We start from the raw sequence: 21,919 nt of genomic DNA, 5'->3' as shown, positions 1-21,919 counted from the left end.
ATCTATCGACTAATGCCATTTCTCTTTTGGAACATTTATTTATTTATATAATTTTTCAATCTTCACAAAACAGTCTACATTCTTTCTACTCTATGTCAACACCATGATATAAATAATGCAATAATTTATAAGAATAACCTTGTTTATCAGTAAGAGCTATTTTTAATCTTATATGAGTTTAGCCAAGATTGTCAATCATATAAAATTTTAAGCATGTTTCTTATATCCCTATTGTGTTGACTTGAAAATACATTTCATTTACTATTATTTATTTCTTGACTTTTAACTTATGTTTCTTAAGTATAAAATACTTAATTTTAGGGGAAAATAATTTCTATGAGCAGTTCTAAGAAGCATTCATTTTGGTACAGAGTAAATAATTTTTGTATTAGAAAACAAATGAGCAAAGTATTTTAGTCATATAGTTTAGGGATATTATGTCTTTCCATTAATTTTATTTGTGCCACTACTGCACCAATGAGTACATCTTACCTAACATGTTAGTATTCTAAAACATAGACTCAGTGATGAAATAGGAATGTTGGCGACAATTCCGTCATCAGCCTGCATAGTGGCTCTGCACTATGGAAGTCAGACAGCAAGAAGGAAGTTTTCAGCTCAGTCCTAGCTCAATTATTCCTGGTCATGCAGCCAAACATGTGATTACTTCAGCAATAGGAACTTAACATCTACTTCTAAAATCTAACAAAAAGCACTGGAAATATCCTTATAGTTTTGAGGTTTCAGGGGCCTCCCTGGCCTACAAAAATTAGGGAAACAGACCACTCTTGGTAGTGGAATTTTTACTGAACAACCTTAAGGCTTCTGGAAGGACCTCTTACCACCTACACAGGGAGTCTAGTCAAACTATTCAACTGTTTAACAATTTTTCCAGACATTTTTATAAATCTGAAAGATATCACTAGGGATCCATGAACAAATTGCAGGCAGTTTTACCAGATCATCTAATCTCCCACAGCAATTGCTTACTGTTTACAGAGCATCTCCTCTCCCACAGCAATCACTATTCATAGAGACATGGAGAAGGCCTTGTGAATCATGTAATTTTCTGAGCTTCCAGAACCTTGTCAGTTTCCTGAGTTTTATAGTCTCTTTCTTTTCCTTCTGGGAAAGAGTATTTCAATTGGGAGGAAATAGCTATACAGCAGTGAAGAACAGGGAAAGCTACCCAACTCCTTTTATGAAGCTACTATCACCCTAATTCCAAAACCAGGCAGAGATGCCACAAGAAAAGAAAACTACCAGCCTATTTCCCTAATGAACTTAGATGCAAAGATCCTGAACAAAATCCTCGCAAACCGAATCCAACAACACATCAAAAGCATCATCCAGGCTACCGCAGTTTGACTGTGGGCTTGCTGGTTTGAAGTACCAGGAGGTGTGTGGCTGGCCGGGATGTTACAGGCAGCTGTGACGGTGGAGGAGGAGGAGGACTCCGAGGATTGTCACGAGTTGGTTCCCATTGACACCAAGCAAAGAGCGGAGGAGGACAGGCCTGGCCTGGGCGTCAAGATCCCAGTCACAATTATCATGGGGTACTTAGGCACTGGAAAGACAGCCCTTCTGAACTACATTTTGACCGAGCAACATAGTAAAAGAATAGCAGTTATTTTAAATGAATTTGGAGAAGGAAGTGCAGTAGAGAAGTCCTTAGCTGTCAGCCAAGGTGGAGAGCTCTATGAAGAGTGGTTGGAACTTCGAAATGGTTGCCTGTGCTGTTCAGTGAACTGGCTGGATGTGGTGGCACATGCCTTTAACCCACCTCTCAGGAGGCAGAGGTAGGAGGAGCGCTGTGGGTTCATGGCCACCTGAGACTATGTAATGAATTCTAGGTGCAATGGCCTGAAAGCTATTGAGAATTTGATGCAGAAAAAGGGGAAATTTGATTACATACTGCTAGAGACCACTGGATTAGCAGATCCTGGTCTGTGGCATCTGTGTTTTGGGTCGATGCTGAACTAGGGAGTGATATTTATCTTGATGGTATTGTAACTGTTGTAGATTCAAATTATGGAGTAAAACATTTAACAGAAGAAAAACCTGGTGGCCTTATCAATGAAGCTACTAGGCAAGTTGCATTGGCAGATATCATTCTCATCAACAAAACAGACTTGATTTCAGAAGAGGAATTAAACAAATTAAGGACAACTGTTAGATCAATAAATGGACTGGGGAAAATATTACAAACACAAAGATCAAGTTTGCAGACAAAACTTCAGCATATGGGCTGGAGAGATGGCTTAGCGGTTAAACGCTTGCCTGTGAAGCCTAAGGACCCCGGTTTGAGGCTCGGTTCCCCAGGTCCCACGTTAGCCAGATGCACAAGGGGGTGCACGCGTCTGGAGTTCATTTGCAAAGGCTGGAAGCCCTGGCGCGCCAATTCTCTCTCTCTCCCTCTATCTGTCCTTCTCTCTGTGTCTGTCACTCTCAAATAAATAAATAAAAATTTAAAAATAAAAATAAAAATAAAAATAAAAAAAAAAACTTCAGCATGTTCCAGCAGCGCCTCACCTTGATCAGAGTATTGTTACAATCACCTTTGAAGTCCCAGGAAATGCAAAGGAAGAGAGTTTAAATGTATTCATTCAGAATCTCCTGTGGGAAAAGAATGTGAGGAACCAGGACGAGCACTGCATGGAGGTCATATGGCTGAAGGGCCTGGTGTCCCTCCACGACAAACCACAGCAAGTGATTGTGCAAGGTGTCCGTGAGCTCTACGACCTGGAAGAGACTTCAGTGAGCTGGAAAGATGACACTAAGAGAACAAATCGATTGGTTCTTATTGGCAGGAATTTAAATAAAGATATCCTTAAACAACTATTTATAGCTACTTCGACAGAAATCAAAAAATTGTGGACAGCATATTTCACAAAAGATCAGACATGCCTGTAGCATTGGACACATTTCTTATCAAAAGAACTGTATAATAAAAATGAGATTGGGTTAATTCTATCCTGTATTCACCTTATCTGTTATAATTCCATTAAATTTTAAGATAATATTTTATAGAATACATTAAATTTTAGTAAATCATTGTAAAACACTCAACATTCATAAAATAACATTATTTTTTTTTTAGAAATAAAAAGCATCATCCACCTTGACCAAGTGGGATTCATCCCAGTAACACAAGGGTGGATCAACCTACAGAAATCTGTTAATGTAATATACCACATAAACAAGGTTAAACATAAAAACCACATGATCATTTCAGTAGATGCAGAAAAGCCCTTTGACAAAATACAACATTACTTCATGATCAAAACATTTGAGAGAATTGGCATGGATGGTTCATATCTTAACATAATAAAGGCAATATGCAAAAACCAAAGGCCCCAAAAATACATAATGGAGAGAGAATGGAGGAATTCCCATTAAGATCAGGAAAAAGACAGGGTTGTCCTCTCTCACCTCTGCTTTTCAATATAGTACTGGAAGACCTAGCTGAAGCAATAAGACAGGAGAAGGAAATAAAAGGGATACAATTTGGAAAGGAAGAAGTTAAGTTAGCTCTATTCGCTGATGACATGATTGTATATGTAAGAGACCCAAGAGACTCCATCCCCAAACTCCTGAAGGTGATTAACTCCTATAGCAAAGTAGCAGGATACAAAATCAATGCACAAAAATCAGGAGCCTTTCTATATGCAAATGACAAAGATACAGACAAAGAAATAAGGGACATAGTCCCATATTAATAGCAACAACTATAACAAAAAAACCTTGGAATAATGTTAACAAAAGGAAGTAAAAGATCTATATAATGAAAACATAAAAACATTCAAAAAAGAAACTGAGGAGGACTTGAGAAAATGGAAAGACCTACCATGCTCCTGGATAGGCAGAATTAACATTGTGAAGATGACAATCATACCAAAGGCAAAAAATAGATGTAATACAATTCCAATTAAAATCCGTACAGTGTTCTTCACAGAGATAGAAAAAATGATCTCAAATTTCATATGGAAAGGCAGAAGGCCTCGTATATCCAATCATATCCTCAGCAAAAGAAATATTTCTGGTGGCATCACCATACCTGATCTAAAGCTATATTACAAAGCCATAGTAATAAAAACACCATGGTACTGGCATAAAAACAGGAGTATAGATGAATGGAATAGACTTGAGGACCCAGACTGTGGGTCAAGCAACTATAGCTATTTGATATTCGACAAAGGCCCAAGCAATATAGGCTGGAAAAAAAGACAGCATCTTCAACAAATGGTGCTGGACAAACTGGATAACCACATGCAGGAAACTAAAACTTGATCCACACATTTCAACATGCACTACACTCAAATCCAAATGGATCAAGACCTCAATATGAGAAGAGAAACTTGAATACTACTGAAAGAAAATTTAGAAAGTACTTTCCATGATACAGGAATGGAAAAAGTCTTCCTGAACAAAACCCTAGTAGCTCACAATCTTAAACAGTCACTTAACCAATGGGATCATATGAAGATGAAGAGTTTCTTTACAGACAAGCATACAATAAGCAAAGCCAATAGATTACCCACAGAATGGGAGAAAATGTTTGTGGGTTATCCAACTGATAGAGGCCTAATCTCTAGAATCTACAAAGTACTCAAAACTCTAAACAGTAAGAAGTCAAACACCCCACTCACAAAATGGGGCAAAGAGCTGAACAGGCAGTTCACAGAGGGAGAAATACAAATGGCAAACACACACTTGAGAAATGTTCATCATCCCTAATCATCAGAGAAATGCAAATTAAAACAACTAGGAGATTCCACCCTACCCCAATAAGGATAGCAAACATCAAAAAATTAAATGAAAATAAATGCTAGTGAGGATTTGGAGAAGCAGGAACACTCATCCACTATTGGTGGGAATGTAGGATGGTACAACTACTTTGGAAAGGAAAATGGATACTCCTGAAAAAGCTGACTATAGAGATACCAACAGACCCAGTTATTCCCTTACTGGGCATCTACCCTAAAACCTTCAAACCACAGGCCAGACAGATTTGCTCAACCATGTTTGTAGCGGCTCAATTAATAATAGCGAAGAGCTGGAATCAACCCAGATGTCCATCACTAGAAGAATAGATAACTAAGATGTGGTATATCTACACAATGGAATTCTTTACAGCACTAAGAAAAAATGACACAAAGAAATTTGAGGAAAAATGGGTGAACCTGGAACAGATCTTTCTCAGTGAACTTACCCAATCACAGACAAAAGATCGACACACAGTCTCACTCATCTACAATACCTAACCTGAATCTACCCAAGATACCTTACATACCCAGCAAGAATCTCATGGACTACACACTAGGAGGGATGAAGAGGGAGGGGAGGGCATCTAAGGGGTAGGAAACACTAATCTAGACCCAAACAGCAATGTTACCATAAAATTCTACTTCCTAAAAGGCAGAATAAATGGCTGAACCTTCACCAGGCCCTTACAGGAAACACCTGAACCACAACACACTGGAGAGGGTAGGATCAAGTCTAACCTATATCCTCTACATCTTCCCTCCCTCCCTCTCCCTTTCTCTCACTCTCCTCTATAACTTCTATATATTAGTTACCTTTTTTTCATCATTTTCTTAGGGGGCACTGACCTGTAACTCCCAGTACCAGCATGGGGCTATCACCCACAATGAGCTTTTGATCAGAGAAACCTACAACGTTTTCTAAAAGAATGACAGATTTCTGTCAGAGTACTTGATGACCCACCAAAAGTTAGTGGTAAGACCCTATTGCTGAAGACACCATATGCAGCTGACAGGTAAAATGGAATGGCATGGCTGGGAGCCAGGAGAGAGTCAGTCCCCAGAAGTCAGTGCATCTAGTGCCAGAAGGTGCTACTTGGGCAACTGGGGGAAATGACCAATATCTTCCAAGCAACTCATCGTCCAACCTATTTAGCAGCAAATAACCTGGTGTGATACCCGCACAAGTGAAATAGTGGCACACAGCCATGGTGGGGAACCAACTGCTCTGGATTTTGCTGATTCCCTCAGTGGTACAAGACCCATAGCTGGAGCTGGGAAACAAGTCAGAACCATACCCAAACATAAGCCCACTCTCCAATATCAAGTTACCATCTATCATGGGCTATAAGAGGGCCTATACCTATTAAACTCTCTGTATAAAAAAAGTAAGTGCTATCTCATTTGTCCTGGTGCTAACTTACTCTCTGTTGGAGAATCTGCTTCTCTTTTTCAGATAGATGGAGATCCTAAGGACAGAGCCACCTCATCATACCCCGGCTGAAACTAAGGAAAATTGGCAAAACATGCAAAGGTGCTGTTTTTCTGATGAACCGGATACCAGCACAAGGGGGAAGGAGACCAACAGAGAAAAAAATCAACACTTACCAACATAGAGCCAGAGCCCCAGAGGCCCCCAACACCTCATCACTGAAGCAGACCAAAAATGAACCCAACATGGCTCAGGGAGATATTACAGAAGAGGGGGCAGAAAGAATGTCAGAGCCACATGTTGGGTCATGATATACAGAGACATTTATCGTACCAATAACTTTGGGCTAACTCCACAATGCACGACCCATATACCTAAACAAGAAGGGGCCAATGGTGAGGGTATAGGTCACGGATGAGGTTAATAATGGTACCAAACTGCCTGTACTTGCAGAATAGAAAACTAATAAAATAAAATAAAACAAAAAGTGACTTCAAATGGTCACTTTGTGACCCAGGTTCAAAAAGAGTGTTGCCTAATTCTTCAGGAATAACAAATCATCTTTGTGGAAGTTGACCCTTGGGAATTATTAAAGCCCTGTTGTCTGAGTGAACACTGTTCAGTGGGTGCTCCCTGGTCTCCTCCAATAGTCTTCACAACTACATTTGTTCCAATGTTATTTTAGAACACAAGTGTGTGAAAGTACCCTTCACAAGGCTTCTACAAGTGCAGCTCTCCACCTTTCCCACTCTTTCACACACACCCAGAGATGAGGGAGATATTTTGTGACAAATTTTCCAAGATGGTTTCTGAGCACTTCTAGTACATAGATTATTTTTATATCATGAAACACTGCAAATGAAGTCTTAGGTGCAACTCCTGTTTATTTTGGGAGATTCTTGTGGTTGAATTCAGATATATGTAAGACCAGATTGTGGTTAACCTCATAACAGTGTCGCTATACAACTGACTTAGGTGAAGTATGCTAAAACACTATAAAATGGAAAGCTCTACAAGTACATGTGTGTTAAGCCTGTGAGTACAAGAATGGGTCTTACTTATTTCAAAAGAGTTGTGATCTTCCTATATTTTTATTGATATTACTGCACCCAGTGATATATCTGGACAATTTAATATTCAGTAAATATCTGATGTCTGTCATTGATTAATAAATATGCATAGGACACACTGAATACATACAGAAAAGGCTCAGTAAATAAAAAGTTATGCTTTCTCTCTATAATTTGGACATTTTTATAAAATGTTTATTTTTCTAAGCAGATATTCTGTGCTCCAATAGTATTCTGTGAAATAAATGTAGAGAGTCTCAGACATTGTAACTTAGCCTGTATTGCAGTCCAGTTCGCATTGCTGGTAGAAATCACCCAACCAAGAGTAGCTTCTGGGAAAAAGAGATTTATTTTGGCTTACAAGCTTGAGGGGAAGCTTCACAATGGCAGGGGAAAATGCTGGCATGAGCAGAAGGTGGACATCACCCCCTGGCCAACAGAAGATGGACCACAGCAACAGGAGGGTGTGCCAAACACTGGCATGGGGAAACTGGCTATAAAGCCCATAAGCCCGCCCCCAACAATACACTCCCTCCAGGAGGCATTAATTCCCAAATATCCATTAGCTGGGAACCTAGCATTCAGAACACCTAAGTTTATGGGGGACACCTATATCAAACCACCACATTCCGCCCCTGGCCCCCATAAACTGCTAACCATACATGATGTAAAATGCAATGTATTCTTTTAACTTTAAAAGTCCACATAATTTTTATTAATCCCAATGATGTTCATATATCCCCATAGTTCAAGATCTTTTAACTGAGCCATAATACCAAAACATAACCTCAAAAAACCCATAATGGCACAGAATAAATATTCACACTGCAAAAGATGGTATTGAGCATAGCAAAGAAACATTCAGCCAATACAAGATTTAAAACAACCAGGGCAAACATCAAACTCTGTAGCTTCAAGTACAGCAACTCTAGCCAGTGACAAATCTTCAAGTCCAATAATTCTAACCAGCAGCAAGTCTCTGGTATTCCAATTCCGCCCCTCCAGCTAGGCTACTCACAGTCCTGGGAAACTTCATCGGGGCCGGCAGCTCCTTGGCAGCCATCTCATGGTCCCGGCATCTCCACTGGGTCTTCACTGCAATCCACGGTTCATCCTCATGGCCCCATGTGGTCTCTATGCAGGCAACCAGCAAACCCGCTTCATACTGACCATGACCATTTCCAAAACACAAGACTGTGTTGCAAACTCAATGACCCTCTTTCCAGCATTTCTTATACTCCACAATACCAGGTAGGGTGCCAATTTGTTAATCCAGGGGGAAATAAAGCAGACTTTGAAGAACAGGACTCCTTGAGCACTCAGGCCCTTCAAAAGAGTCGACATTCTTCTTGTTGCCCCAGCGCAGGTCAGCTAGCCCAGTCTCATAGGTTGTAATCTCTCAATTGAAGCTGAACAGGCAGCAGTTTACCCAAAGATTTTTCTTTCTGTGCCTTATCCCTCTGCTCACACCAGTTCATTTCTACGCAAAGCAACCCTGCACAACTTCTCAGGACATGGGCACAAGAGCAAGCTTCTCACACAAACTGCTAGTCCAGTCCAGGCAAAGCTTTTTCTCACCCTCATAAGCCAAACCTCACAGTCCATAGTTCTTACTGCATTCAGGTCTTTCAGCTCTGACCAGAATAGTCCATCAAGCTGTACTTACAGCACTGCAAGGCGTCTCTTAGGCCAAGGCTTCAACTCCTTCCACATTCCTCTTAAAAATCAGCTCCAAAAGGTCAAAGCTACATAGTCAGGTGTCTAGCAGCAATCCCACTCCTCAGTACCACTTTACTATTGCAGTCCGGTTCGCATTGCTGGTAGAAATCACCCAACCAAGAGTAGCTTCTGGGAAAAAGAGATTTATTTTGGCTTACAAGCTCAAGGGGAAGCTTCACGATGGCAGGGGAAAATGCTGGCATGAGCAGAGGGTGGACATCACCCCCTGGCCAACAGAAGATGGACCACAGCAACAGTAGGGTGTGCCAAACACTGGCATGGGGAAACTGGCTATAAAGCCCATAAGCCTGCCCCCAACAATACACTCCCTCCAGGAGGCATTAATTCCCAAATATCCATTAGCTGGGAACCTAGCATTCAGAACACCTAAGTTTATGGGGGACAGCTGTATCAAACCACCACAGCCTGATCATGACACTTACATGGAACAATATTTGTGTTATATCCAAACCATGGTGAGACAGTTCATTCTTATGAGACTCAGTATCTTTATGGCGTCATGGAAAAATGGGTTCTTAATCTTTTTGTTTTATGCAACTTAATCAGATATAGAAGCACATTCATCAAAATGCAGACATTAAACACCACCTTGATTTTCATAAATATTTTTTTCTGGTAAAAGTTCACACAAAATGAGGGAAGAAAAGCCCTACAGATGCTACAGATGAAAGCTCATGACTCCCCACATATGAAAGAGGTCTGAACTTCTCAGAAGTCTGGCTAGCCAGGTTTGCGCCTAGACACACTTTCTTTCACTGTTGCCTTTAGTACCAGTCACTTGTTAGAGCAATTTATATTACCGTCCTTTTAATCTGCTTTCCATTGCCTCCTAAAATGTGGCATTCAGGATTTGACTTGCCTAGATGCCCAGTGGCTTGGAAAGATAGCTATCTGGAACCCAGGTAAGAATGTGAAAGAAGGTTTGGAGGAATCTTAGGCACAAGAGGTGCAGCCCTTTCTTTCTTTCTTTTTTTAATTTTTTTTAAAATTAGTTTTCTATTCAGCAAATACAGGCAGTTTGGTACCATTATTAGGCTCATCTGTGACCTACCCCTCCCCAATGGCCCCACCTTGTTGGGATGGAAGGGGATAGCTTACAAATGCTAGTCTCCAGTTGGAATTTCCTCCTTGACATTCCAATGGGTCCCAATGAATTCTTACTTGCTGAGGTTAAAATGATATTTTATTATTGTTTTCTTTTTCAAATATGTGCACTGAAAACTCTTCAAAAAGACCACAAAGAAAAAGTACTTTTTCTTTGTAACCCTATCTTTAATACAGTGCTAAACTTTGATTTTTATTCAAATGATTTTAATTATTTTCTTTAAATATATAATAATTACTCATAATATTTACATTGTTATGAAAGTACAAAAACTTTTGCTTTTTTATTTACAGTAACACACTATAATCTTTTGAAATTTTTAAGATGTTCTCATTCAGTATCTTAACTGAGTACTATGAAAGGTATTCTTTTGAGTCAAGACCTTACAAGTAACTCTAGTAATATAAAAATTTGCTGGAAATGTTTTATTATTCCATTTTTATTTTTATTTTTATTTATTTATTTGAGAGCAACAGACAGAGAGAGAGAAAGAGACAGATTGAGAGAGAGAGAATGGGTGTGCCAGGGCCTCCAGCCACTGCAAATGAACTCTAGATGCGTGCACCCTCTTGTGCATCTGGCTAACGTGGGTCCTGGGGAACCAAGCCTTGAACCGGGGTTTTTAGGCTTTACAGGCAAGTGCTTAACCACTAAGCCATCTCTCCCGACCTATTATTCCATTTTAATTTTACTCTAGAATGTAGTTCAGTTTGTTTTAGAAAATTAGCCTACTAACCAAACTTTCAATTATCAGACACTTTATGGGTAAGTCACTTTGTTTGTACAAATGTACAAGATACATTTTTACCTAAAGGAGTCTGTAGTCCAGTTAGACAGAGAGGAAAAACTGATACATAACATAAAACCATGAAATGTTTAAATAAAAAATTAAAATGCTCAGGCTGGAGATATTGCTCAGTGGTTAAAGGAACTTGCCTACAAAGCCTGATGACATGAGTTCGGTTCACTAGTATCCACATAATGTCAGATTCACAAAGTGGTACTTACTTGCATCTGGAGTTTGTTTGCAGTGGCAAGAGGTCCTGGCATTCCCATTCTCTCTCCTTTCAAAAGCAAATAAATAAATAAAATATTTTTAAAAGCTAAAATGCTCCTATAGAGAATGTCAAATGCTCAAAGCATCAAATATATATGGTACTGTTCTTTTGTGTAAAGAAGAGTTATTGTACAATAGAACATGTTAAAGTATCAGAAAATACCTATAAAGTTCATGATTACTATTAATTTCACCAAAAGTTGGAACTTAGTGAATCCACAAAAATGAATTGTTTTACTTTGAAGGTAATCCAGTTACCATGTGTAATTGCGGGGACTACAATGTCTTACTAATTGATATTAGTCTTTATGGAAAAAAATTTTGTGTGCACTTTGGAATGTCCTGCATTCCCTCCTTTTGAAACTGCATCTGGTTCCAATTACCAGCTACTCTAATGTGATTCAGTGGCAGAGAACAAGTTGGCTTCTGTACTTGAGCTAAGCACATATTTCATGAAGTCCAGGCCTGTGCTGTTCATTGTGTATTAGCTATAGAACACTTAAAAATTGGTAATGACTTTATGAAGCTGCATTTAAAATTCACAGAGCTAAATTTGAGTCATGGAGTTTTGACCTCTTACTTTGTTCACTTGATTAAAATTTACTTGTTGAAAGCTTTAAAGTGACTTTTTAGATAAAGAAACAAGTAAGAGTGTCTGATGCACAACAATATTTTGTTGTATTTTTACTTGAGATAAACATATGATTGCATTTTGAAGATAGTTGGGGCATTTTGTTAGGTTTCTTTGAGTTCTAGATTACTCATTTTGACTCATGTGTACACCAGGGTGAAACCACTGAGCAGCACTGCACTAAGCTCTGGCTTGAAACCATGAATGTGATTAATGCGACCTTTGTCTTCCCTGGATTTTCAGGTCTTCAGAGAATACAGGCATGAACTTTCATGTTAGAACCAAAGCCAAACTGTCTTCAGTTTAGTTTCATTTTTCAGAGTATGCCACTACCCTGTATCCATGGTGTTCTTGGATGCTACTCAAAACAGTCTGGGTGTGATTGGCCCTGGCTGTGTTCACCACAGACACCAATATGTGGATATTCCTCAGGCAAATACACTGGTTCCCAGCCACATTTTCCTTCTAGACAAAAAAGCCATCAGTCCATCTAAGACAAGGGCTGACAACCCTTGGCTTTCAGAACAGATTTGGCTTTTACAAGCTTCTATATGATCTGTGAACTGACAATGGTTGCTTTTACATTCATGAATGGTTCAGAATCAATCCAAAGAATAGCTTGTAACACAGGAAGATAAACGAAGAGTCGAATGTCAATGTCCATAAACAGATTTATGAGAACACAGGTATATTTGCTCACTTATATAAAATTTGTGTCTATATTCACACTACAGTGACAGAACTGAGTAATTCCAAATCAGTATATGTGACCCACACAGCTGACAATATTTACTATTCAATTCTTTCAGAAAAGTTTTCCAACTGTGTAACCAAGGTGTTCAATTAACCAATGTTACTTCATTCTCAATTTTCTCCATTTATTGTATTATGAAAATTATTTATGATGTCATTCTCCTATCTTTTACTTCTTGAATTTTTCTTCTGAAGAGTATATGACAAACTCACTTTTGAGAAACGAAATTCACTGTTCAAACTAGCAAGCCTCTAGCCAGCCAGAGAAGCACCTCTCCTGTGAAATTGATCTACAAAGACCATACAATTATGTTGCCATTCTAAGGACAAAGACTAAATTTTCACAAGTTGCTTTTCCATACACAAATTTAATAATTTAATACACAAATTTTATAACATTTTGATAAAGGCAATTTCTTACTTTGTAATATTATAAAATTAAATCTGTAGGTTTAATTTGCCTAACAGCCTTAATTTATTATATTTCCTTTCTTCCTTATTTTGATTTGAGCTAGGTCTCACTGTGCACCCCAAATTAGCCTTGAACTCCAGATCTCCTTCTTCAGCCTCCTAAGCACAGGTACTACAGATGTATGCCACCATGCTTGGCTTCTTTTAAAATTCCTAAAGTTTTCTGGAATCTAAGAATTCTTTGGGGGCAGAAAGCGTTATTATAATAAATAGCTTCACTTCTAGTACTTTCTAAATTAAATTATCTGGTTATATTATGTACTAAAGCTCCCCTAAATATGTCATTGATATTTGATCTATCAAGGTGTAACATAGTATTTAGACTATTTCTTTATCTTTCCTATTTATCTCCATATAACATGCATTGCTGATTATAAAATGTTTCCATTGTAATGTTTTCCTTATGCAAAAAAAAAAAAAAACCACAGGCACTATCTATTCTTCCATGGTATTAAATGCTGATTTTAAATTTAATGAAAATTTCATTTGTTTCTATGAGTCCCATATGGTAATAAAACAAGCTCAATGATTTTAAAAATACTTTATTTACTTAGATAGATTAGATAGATAGACAGAGATAATGAGTTGTGAGGGCCTCTGGCCACTGCAAATGAACTTCAGATGCGTATGCCATTTTGTGCATCAGCCTTTACACCAGTGCTATTAGATACTTAATTATGCAAAAATAAGATTTTATCGGAAAGTAATACTGTTTGAGGCCAAGAGAAAATTACTGTATTTGGCCTAATTATTTGAATAATTTTCAAATGCTTTCATTACCTTTCAAGGATACTTCTCTGATTGTTAATCTTAAAAACATTCATATATTTAAATAATATATGGGAGCAACAGACATTCAATATTTTTCTGATGTGGAAAGGAAAAACAAACTATAAAATTGTTTTTCCCCAGAAAGATTAAAGAAGCAGAGCCACAGGTCTTGATATTTTCCCAATGCAAAGGCCCAGCAGGAAAGGGAAATCCTCCTTAAATCTGAAGTATGTGTTCTGGCTGGAAGTGGGGGAGTAGCCTCTTCATTTTTGGCAAATTATCTAACCTTTCTGACTCATTTCTTTAAGTATGTGATGGAAATAATGAGGTTGTATACTAGATAAACATGTAAAACATGGGTTAAAATGTAAATGTTATATAAAGTTCTTGACTATGTATGACATAAAGTCAGAAACCAGCCTTACTTATTCATTTTCCTTCCCTTTTCTCTGTCTCCTCTCATCTTCTTTATGGTTTCCTTTTCCCTGCATTGCAAAGTTTCCCATTTGCCATTACTAGGGACTATTAGGTATTGTTGGCACTGTTAGTTGCTTCCAGCGACTATCAGGTATTGTTAGAAATTACTAGGGACTTTCAGGCATTATTAGTTGTTACCAGGAATGATCAAGTATTGTAGATGTTACTAGGGATGGCCAGATATTGTTAGCTATTACTAGAGGTTATTGGGTATTGCTTTTTACTTGGAGCTATCAGGTATTGTCAGCTGTTACTAGGGACTGTCAGGTATTATTCGCTGTTACTAGGGGTGATAGGATATTAGCTGTTATTAGGAATTATTAGGTAAAGTTGACACTACAAAGAGCACTTAAATCAAAGTAAAAGTATACAGGCCAAATCTCTGCCTCAGTTCTTTCTAACATCCTTTCATAAGTGGTTTTGTTGTTTGTGTGGGATTATAAGTAAGAAAACCTGTCCTGTAATTAGTGAAGTCCCTTCATGGTTGGCCTCCTTTATTTTAAAATACAAATAAAGTGAGTTTTTCTAATATAAGTTAGAATAAGGTATTATATGCAAAAATGATTGCCTAAATATTTGTAGCAGAAGGAACACCTACATAAAATTATCTCACCAAATCATTTTGTCTGAAAACTCATTCCAACTCAGTAAAAGGACAAGAGTATGGCAATGGCCCTATAAATAGAATTACAAGTGATATTCTTTAAGGCATATACATTATATGTTATACAACCATACTCAGAATCAAATAAATAACCTGTGGGTGGGGGCACTGGCTCAGAAGGTAAACATGCTTGCTGCTTAAGAATGGGGACCTCTTGGGCTAAATACCTCCTAGTTCATCTCCTAGAACCCATGTGGTAACAACTTGACTATATTCATTGAGTACAAAAACAATTAATAAAATAAATAAATAAATAAATAAATAAAAGAATTTTTTTAAAAAAGTGTCATGGACACTCATGTCTGTAACCCTTGTCTATGGGTAATAGAGACTGGAAAAAAACTGGGACTTGGTAACAGATAACAGCCCTAGGTTGAGGGAGAGACCCCATCTCAAGGAAATATGCAGAAGACTGATAAGAGGACATCTGACATCTCCTCTAACCTCTGAATGCATGTGTCATGCTCATCAGCACACATACATGTGCATATATCACAACACAAACACACATACACACATACACACAAACAAACAAACAAAATACAAAGCAAACTTGAGTGAACCATGGATTTTTTGAGAACTATGAGCTATCAATTCAATAGTTACACTGACTTAGCTCTGTGACTTTATTATACTTGACAAACTGCAATGATGGATCTAGTTTCTGACAAGGATTTTAGGAAACCAGTAACAACATCATACTGAGATGCAGAACTATGTGCCTTGTGCTTCTGCCAGGTAGTTCCTGACACGGTAGCTAACAGTGACTCCACCAGTCCAGTAAACTTGGAAACTTCAGGCCTCTCCCCCTGAGCAGGATTGATGTTGGCATGTAACAGAGGAGGAACTGGATACCTGAGTTTATTTACTTTTCCCAGAGTCTGCAGTTAAAATCTGCATCAAACCTGGATCTTAGGGATGTTCATGTGCGAGGCATGGGGGACCAAGGGATACATGACACAATGCTTCTGACCAAAGGGCATTTGCCACAGTACTTTGACCATCTTGACCAGGACCACAAAAGACAGGAAATTTCTCAGAGATGGATGTTCTCTACTGATTTCCAAACCTTAGATATGTCCTGTTATGTAAGTATTAGACAAATTATGATGCCTCTCAGAGAAGCTTCCAAGCCAAAGACAATGCATAGAATGTACGTGTCTATTTTTAATTCTAGAGCTCTGGCAAAGAACACATTTCCTTTATCTTTGTGTTTCTAAGGAACTTCAATATAGAAGTTCTCTAGGATGGAACAAAAACAGAAACAGCAAATGGATCAAATAGTTTATTAAAAAAAAAGTGACAACACTGCCCAGTTCCAGTATCCAACAATTGCTATGAATATAAATTTAATTTTATGAGTAGCTGTAATGTCAGCTGTATTTATTTATTTATTGTGCTAACCAAGCACAATGAGGGGTAATGGTAGAATGCTTAGTCTATTGGGTCTTAATAGATAGAAAACTCCACGAAGAAATTGCTGGCACTGTATGTTACAGTAGGAGTAAACCTTATTCAGGACATGTTGGAGGAAGAAATAGTCCACATAAACTCATCATATATAGAACTGCCTAGCAAACACATCCCACAGTAACAATAGAGCAAGATGAGGCTGAGGAGGAAGATCAGGGAGGTTCATAGATGGGTTATTTTATGCCAATTAAGAAATTTCATTAGATAGGCAGTATGACTTTGTGTGTGTGTGTGTGTGTGTGTGTGTGTGTGTGTGTGTTGTTTTGAGGTAGGGTGTCACTCTAGCCCAGGCTGACCTGGAATTCACTCTGTATTCTCAGGGTAGCCTCGAATTCATGGCAATCCTCCTACCTCTGCCTCCCAAGTGCTGGGATTACAGGTGTGTGCCACCAGGCCTGGCCAACATTATTTAAGGACAGTTACATAATTTATATTGTCACTTCAAATGCCCAGACTACATGATGTTGACAAATAATACAAAAGTAAATAGTAACAAGGCAGAAGCAGTTGAAGGCCCAGATAGGAGATGGGATAGGCCTGATTTGGGCATGATAGCAGGATAGGTGGTAGAAAAATAAGGTATGAGAAATACTTAATAATAAACATTCCTGGGATAAATGATTGATTATACTTGACATTATTGGTGGAAATGGAAAGTCTAGGACATGCTTTCAACTGCAGAAAGAGTTTGTGCACAGGAAAAAGTGTAATAGAAGAAAAAGGAAGTTTTGAGGATACAGAAATACAAACATACAATAAATTTATCAAAATCCCATATGCATAGCAATCAGAATTCATGTTTTGAAAGTTTCTTTTATTACTCACACATTTTATATATAATTAACATCATGTTACGTTGAAAACAGTTCCTCCTGTGTTTTATTTGAGAATGTCATGATTTCCATAAAATTAATTGTTTCATAATACTAAAGATTCTTTTTAGATGTACTTTGTAATGACTGCATGATATTTGTGGTTTTCCATAATTTCCTCATTATTTTATACTCATGTGATAAAAACTATTCTAAAATGGATAAAAACTCTTTATAAAGTTAGCATATGTAAATCTATATATGGCAACTCCAATGGAGGCCTCCTAAGGATTTGGTTAGAGTGAAATAGCTCATTAAAATATGCTATAAGGCTACAAAGTAAGACACTGACTCAAAAGTATTTATATATGTTGTGAGCAATCCTATTGCCTTTTTAGTAGCAGATAGTTAACATTAGCCAGCAACATATAACATATTGAGATGAAAATACAAAGTCTTATTATTTAATTCCAAAACTCAAAATTTGCTATTTGTACTCATAAGTACCATAACAGTATTGTGTTTGGATTATAAGACAGTGGAGTTAAATACATACACATTTATATTCAACAATGAAAACTAGAATTTGTCCTCAGTCTTTTTTCTTCTTTGTAGAGATATAGTTCAGAGGAACAAAGCCTTCAGATGAGATTTTCTTTTCTCTAGAGCTGATCTTAGCAAATCCATATTATCAATCACACAGATACAATACAAACAAGTGAATATGACCAAGTATTTGCAATTGTCACTTCTTCATTGGCATATTTCCACCATTGTTGTGTATCTTCTTTTTTTTTTTTTTCTATCTTTTCACCAAGAAATTTCAGTATACATTTTAGTTCCATGGCTTCATATTTTGGGAGCTCATGAAAAATGATATGTAGGTGGTTTACACTCAGTGCCAGAATCAACACTGTCTCTGATCCAAAGAACTGGGGGCATGAATACTTTACTTCTACTCATAAGGACCTGCTCAAGTAAGTTTATATATTCTGTAATACTTGGCATTAGTATTATTATTCATTCATATTTGGGGATATTTTTACTTAAAATAACATGCTTCATAACCAAAAGAACAAACTACCTTTAAAGAAATGAATACAACTTTATTTCCAACTCTTTTCCTTCATGTCACAGTGGAAGTGCATTCAGGTGTATTTATGATTGAGATTAAGTCCCAGTTCAAAGAGTAGTCTTTGTACATTGATGTTTGGATTTAGTTACTTGGTCTTTTAATGTTTTTAGGGGAAAATAACTTACAAGTAGATACTTTAGATAATTTTATGCAAAGTTTAGAGGAAGAGCAGGAAAGAATAATGAGAGAAATAGATATAGATAGGAAGGAGGGACAGGGGAAAGAAAAGAGAGAAGAAAAACAGAGAGGAGAGAGAAAGAGAATTCTTAGTAGCTCAGTTGCTTAAGAATTGAACCTTGCATAAACCTTGTAGCACAGCAGAACATATGGTTTCCTGGAAGTTTAAATTTCAAGATATTTCATGATCAGTATTTTTTTTCTCGAAATCATAGAGGCTGAGATGCTCAGTAATTCAGTTTTCACTAAACATTATTTTTATGAACAACAAATTAGTGAACAGCAAAAATATAAATGTATTTATGGAGAAAACAGAACAGAGATTTGAAATGACATACAAGTAAGAATTATTTATATAGACACTGCTACATTCTGCATGTATTTTAAAAATTATATTTTCAGTAAAAAACAGGGCTAGGCAATAGAAACAACTGATTTTCCTCTGTTACCATGAATCAAACTTTAAACTCTTCACTACAGTATAAGAGAGTTCCTGAATTGGATTGTTGTGTCTCATATAATCACATATGTATGATTGGTTTTAAAACCTGGGAATATGTGTCATCCATGTGAATACATCCCAAGCCAGGCAATGGGGAAAATTATGGCAAGCCTTTAGCATAAGGAAATTTTATTATATTTTCCTGTTACCTAGTGAGATTAATATATAAAACATAAACACTAAGTGCACATTGTTTAAACCTCCTTTTTCTGTTAAAGGCTGTACAACATCCAAAACCATACATATGTCTACAAAAGTCATCATTAGTTGGGGCTTGGGCTTGGGGCCATGGACTCTTCCATTCTGCAAAAATACATTGCATGTTTGTAAGGAGTATTTTAATGTATTTTCTGACCAAGCCTCAAGTTCATATACTAGTCCCAAATGGCATGAGGACATATCCCAAAGTCTCATTATATGCTTAGTGTTCTTTCTATGCATACAGATAAATATCAGAAACCATTTTAGCTGAGCATTTATCACATTCTACGTTGTAACTTTGGCAGCTAAAGTTAAGTAGAAAGCTATCAAACATTTATTTTTCCTTTTTTACATTGCCACAGTAATATTTGTTCTTACCATATATTTTAGTAACCTCTGCATATATTTTTGTAATACTCTCTCTTTTTTTTTTAATTTAAAGAAGCATTGTGTGGTTTCTCTTTGACACATTTAAATTGTCATCATCTCTACTCTTGTACTTTGGGGTACTGTTAAGCAAAATAATGGCTATGTAAACATAAGAACTAAGATACCATTCCAGTTGATGATTGAGATGGCTGGTAAGTGTCTACTGGACAGGTAGCATGCAGAGTATGTAAATGATAGACAAAGTCATGATTTATATCTACAATAAGATTTTATTATGCTGCATGAGATAGCATTGATTTGGAACTTATGAGTTGCTGGTTTCTGAAAGTTTTCATTAAATATTTCCTGATTATGGTTGACCTCTGATAACTGAAATGTTGGAGAGGGAAATAAAAGAAGAGGGAGGGCTGGAGAGATGGCTTAGTGGTTAAGCGCTTGCCTGTGAAGCCTAAGGACCCCGGTTCGAGGCTCGGTTCCCCAGGTCCCACGTTAGCCAGATGCACAAGGGGGCGCACGCTTCTGGAGTTCGTTTGCAGAGGCTGGAAGCCCTGGCGCGCCCATTCTCTCTCTCTCCCTCTATCTGTCTTTCTCTCTGTGTCTGTCTCTCTCAAATAAATAAATAAATAAAATTAAAAAAAAACGAAAAAAAAAAGAAGAGGGAATTACAGTGTGACTCAAGAAACTAACTTTTTGAGAATCTATGCTTGGGTATATGCTATCCTTTCTTGGAGCACCTCTCTTTCTATTAACTCCTATGCTTAAATCTTTGTTACAACCACTTCCTAAGAAGCTCCAGCTCTACTTCATATTGGCTCATCCTGAAATTCCTTTTGTTGTCAGAGTTGGGAATCATAGCATCAACTGGGTAGACACCTTTGCAAAGCATTTCTCAGGCTGCTGCAGGAGACAGAACAGAGCTGGGTCTCTGGCCCCCAACCCATTGATTTCTCTCTCTACCTTCATCTGAAGTAAAGAAAACAGGGACAAAATGAAGGCACAGATGTCAGGCTTTTATATTGCTTTTCATTATTCTGTGGGCACAAGTGAATTTATGCATTTTAGCAAATGAAGTTTTCAGTGCTTGTCACACTGCCAGCGATCTCTGTAAGCATGCTTAGTTGCTCCCAAACCACCAACTGCTAATTCCCAATCCCCTGGTTTCCATTGCCTCAGAGGTTTTGCTACTTCTTAGACTATACAGAGCACAGAGCTCATCTTGGGCATTAGGGCTATGATGTGCCTTCTCCTCTTTCACTAGTTTCGGATTTTTTTAAAATTTGTTGGTTGGATTTTTGAGATATAGTTGCTATAATGGCTAATTTCCATTGTCCACTTGACAGAATTTAGAATCCCCATGGAAACAGAGTATCTTGACAGTGTGTGAAAGAGCTATATTAGGGTAACTGAGATGAGAAGACATACCTTAACTGTGAGCAGTGCCATTTAATGGGTTTTGGGGCAAGGACTGAATACAAATGAGAAAGCAAGCAGAGCATATGCACCATCACTCTCTGCTTCCTAATTTGGGATTCAATGTGACTAGCTACTTCATATTCCTGCCAACATGGACTTCATACCCGATGAACTGTAAACCATTCCTTCATTGCATTGTTTTTTGTTGGAAATTTGTCATATCATCAGGAAAAGTAACTGATACAATCTCATTATGTAGCCAGGCTAGACTGAAACTCAATATTAGATTGCATCTAATATTGGGTGCTGGGATTATCATGGGCCACAATATCTAAATATTTTTTGTTTCTTTGCTTTGCTTCACATTATTGGGGTGATTCTGCTGCTTTGCACATGATAGACAAGAGCTTCACCACTAAGAATATACTCAGTTCTTCCCATCCTAGCTTGGAAGGGAGAGAAATTCCTGTTTTTATTCCTTAAGTTAAAGGAAATTCTTGACCTAATCTTTTTGATACTTAATACATTCAAGGTACTTTTGCAAGAGAGAAGAGGGGATCAGATTTTAGAAATCCTTGAAAAAAGTGAGTTACAAATCCTGACATATTGGTGCAGAAGCAGAGAAGAAATAGGTATAAAGAACATTAATATACTCTGGAGAGATTGCTCAGAAGTTAAGGCACTTTCTTGCATATCCTGAAGGCCCGAGTTCCATTTCCAAGTACCCATGTAAATCCAGATGCACAAGGTGGCACATGCTCTTGGGGTTCATTTGCAAGAGGCCCTGGCATGCCCATTCTCTCTCTCTCTCTTCCTTTATCTCCCTCCCTCTCTGTACAGATAAATAAAAATATTTTATTTTTTAAAAAATAACATGAAAAC

At 37.6% G+C, this 21,919-nt stretch overlaps 1 protein-coding gene across 1 annotated transcript; it reads left to right on the top strand.

Annotated features, from left to right (window-relative positions):
- The first annotated feature begins 1,416 nt into the window (after nucleotides 1-1,416).
- On the top strand, nucleotides 1,417-2,913 carry LOC101600243 (COBW domain-containing protein 3-like). The gene is made up of 4 exons (XM_012949197.1): nucleotides 1,417-1,748; nucleotides 1,854-1,945; nucleotides 1,984-2,220; nucleotides 2,504-2,913. The coding sequence occupies exons 1-4, from the start codon at nucleotides 1,417-1,419 to the stop codon at nucleotides 2,911-2,913; spliced, it is 1,071 nt and encodes a 356-aa protein (XP_012804651.1).
- The last annotated feature ends 19,006 nt before the right edge of the window (nucleotides 2,914-21,919 follow it).

The sequence above is a fragment of the Jaculus jaculus genome, chromosome 10 (assembly GCF_020740685.1).
Source record: "Jaculus jaculus isolate mJacJac1 chromosome 10, mJacJac1.mat.Y.cur, whole genome shotgun sequence".
NCBI classification, from domain to species: domain Eukaryota; kingdom Metazoa; phylum Chordata; class Mammalia; order Rodentia; family Dipodidae; genus Jaculus; species Jaculus jaculus.
The sequence above is the reverse complement of the archived record's forward strand: the minus strand, read 5'-3'. Positions and strand labels throughout refer to the sequence as shown.

Excerpts from the sequence above, each read along its gene's own strand:
- LOC101600243 (XM_012949197.1), top strand. The coding sequence starts at position 1,417 with ATGTTACAGGCAGCTGTGACGGTGGAGGAGGAGGAGGACTCCGAGGAT. Across the intron at positions 1,749-1,853 it reads TGCCTGTGCTGTTCAGTGAA|GTGCAATGGCCTGAAAGCTA; the intron begins CTGGCTGGATGT and ends AATGAATTCTAG. Across the intron at positions 2,221-2,503 it reads ATTACAAACACAAAGATCAA|AACTTCAGCATGTTCCAGCA; the intron begins GTTTGCAGACAA and ends AATAAAAAAAAA.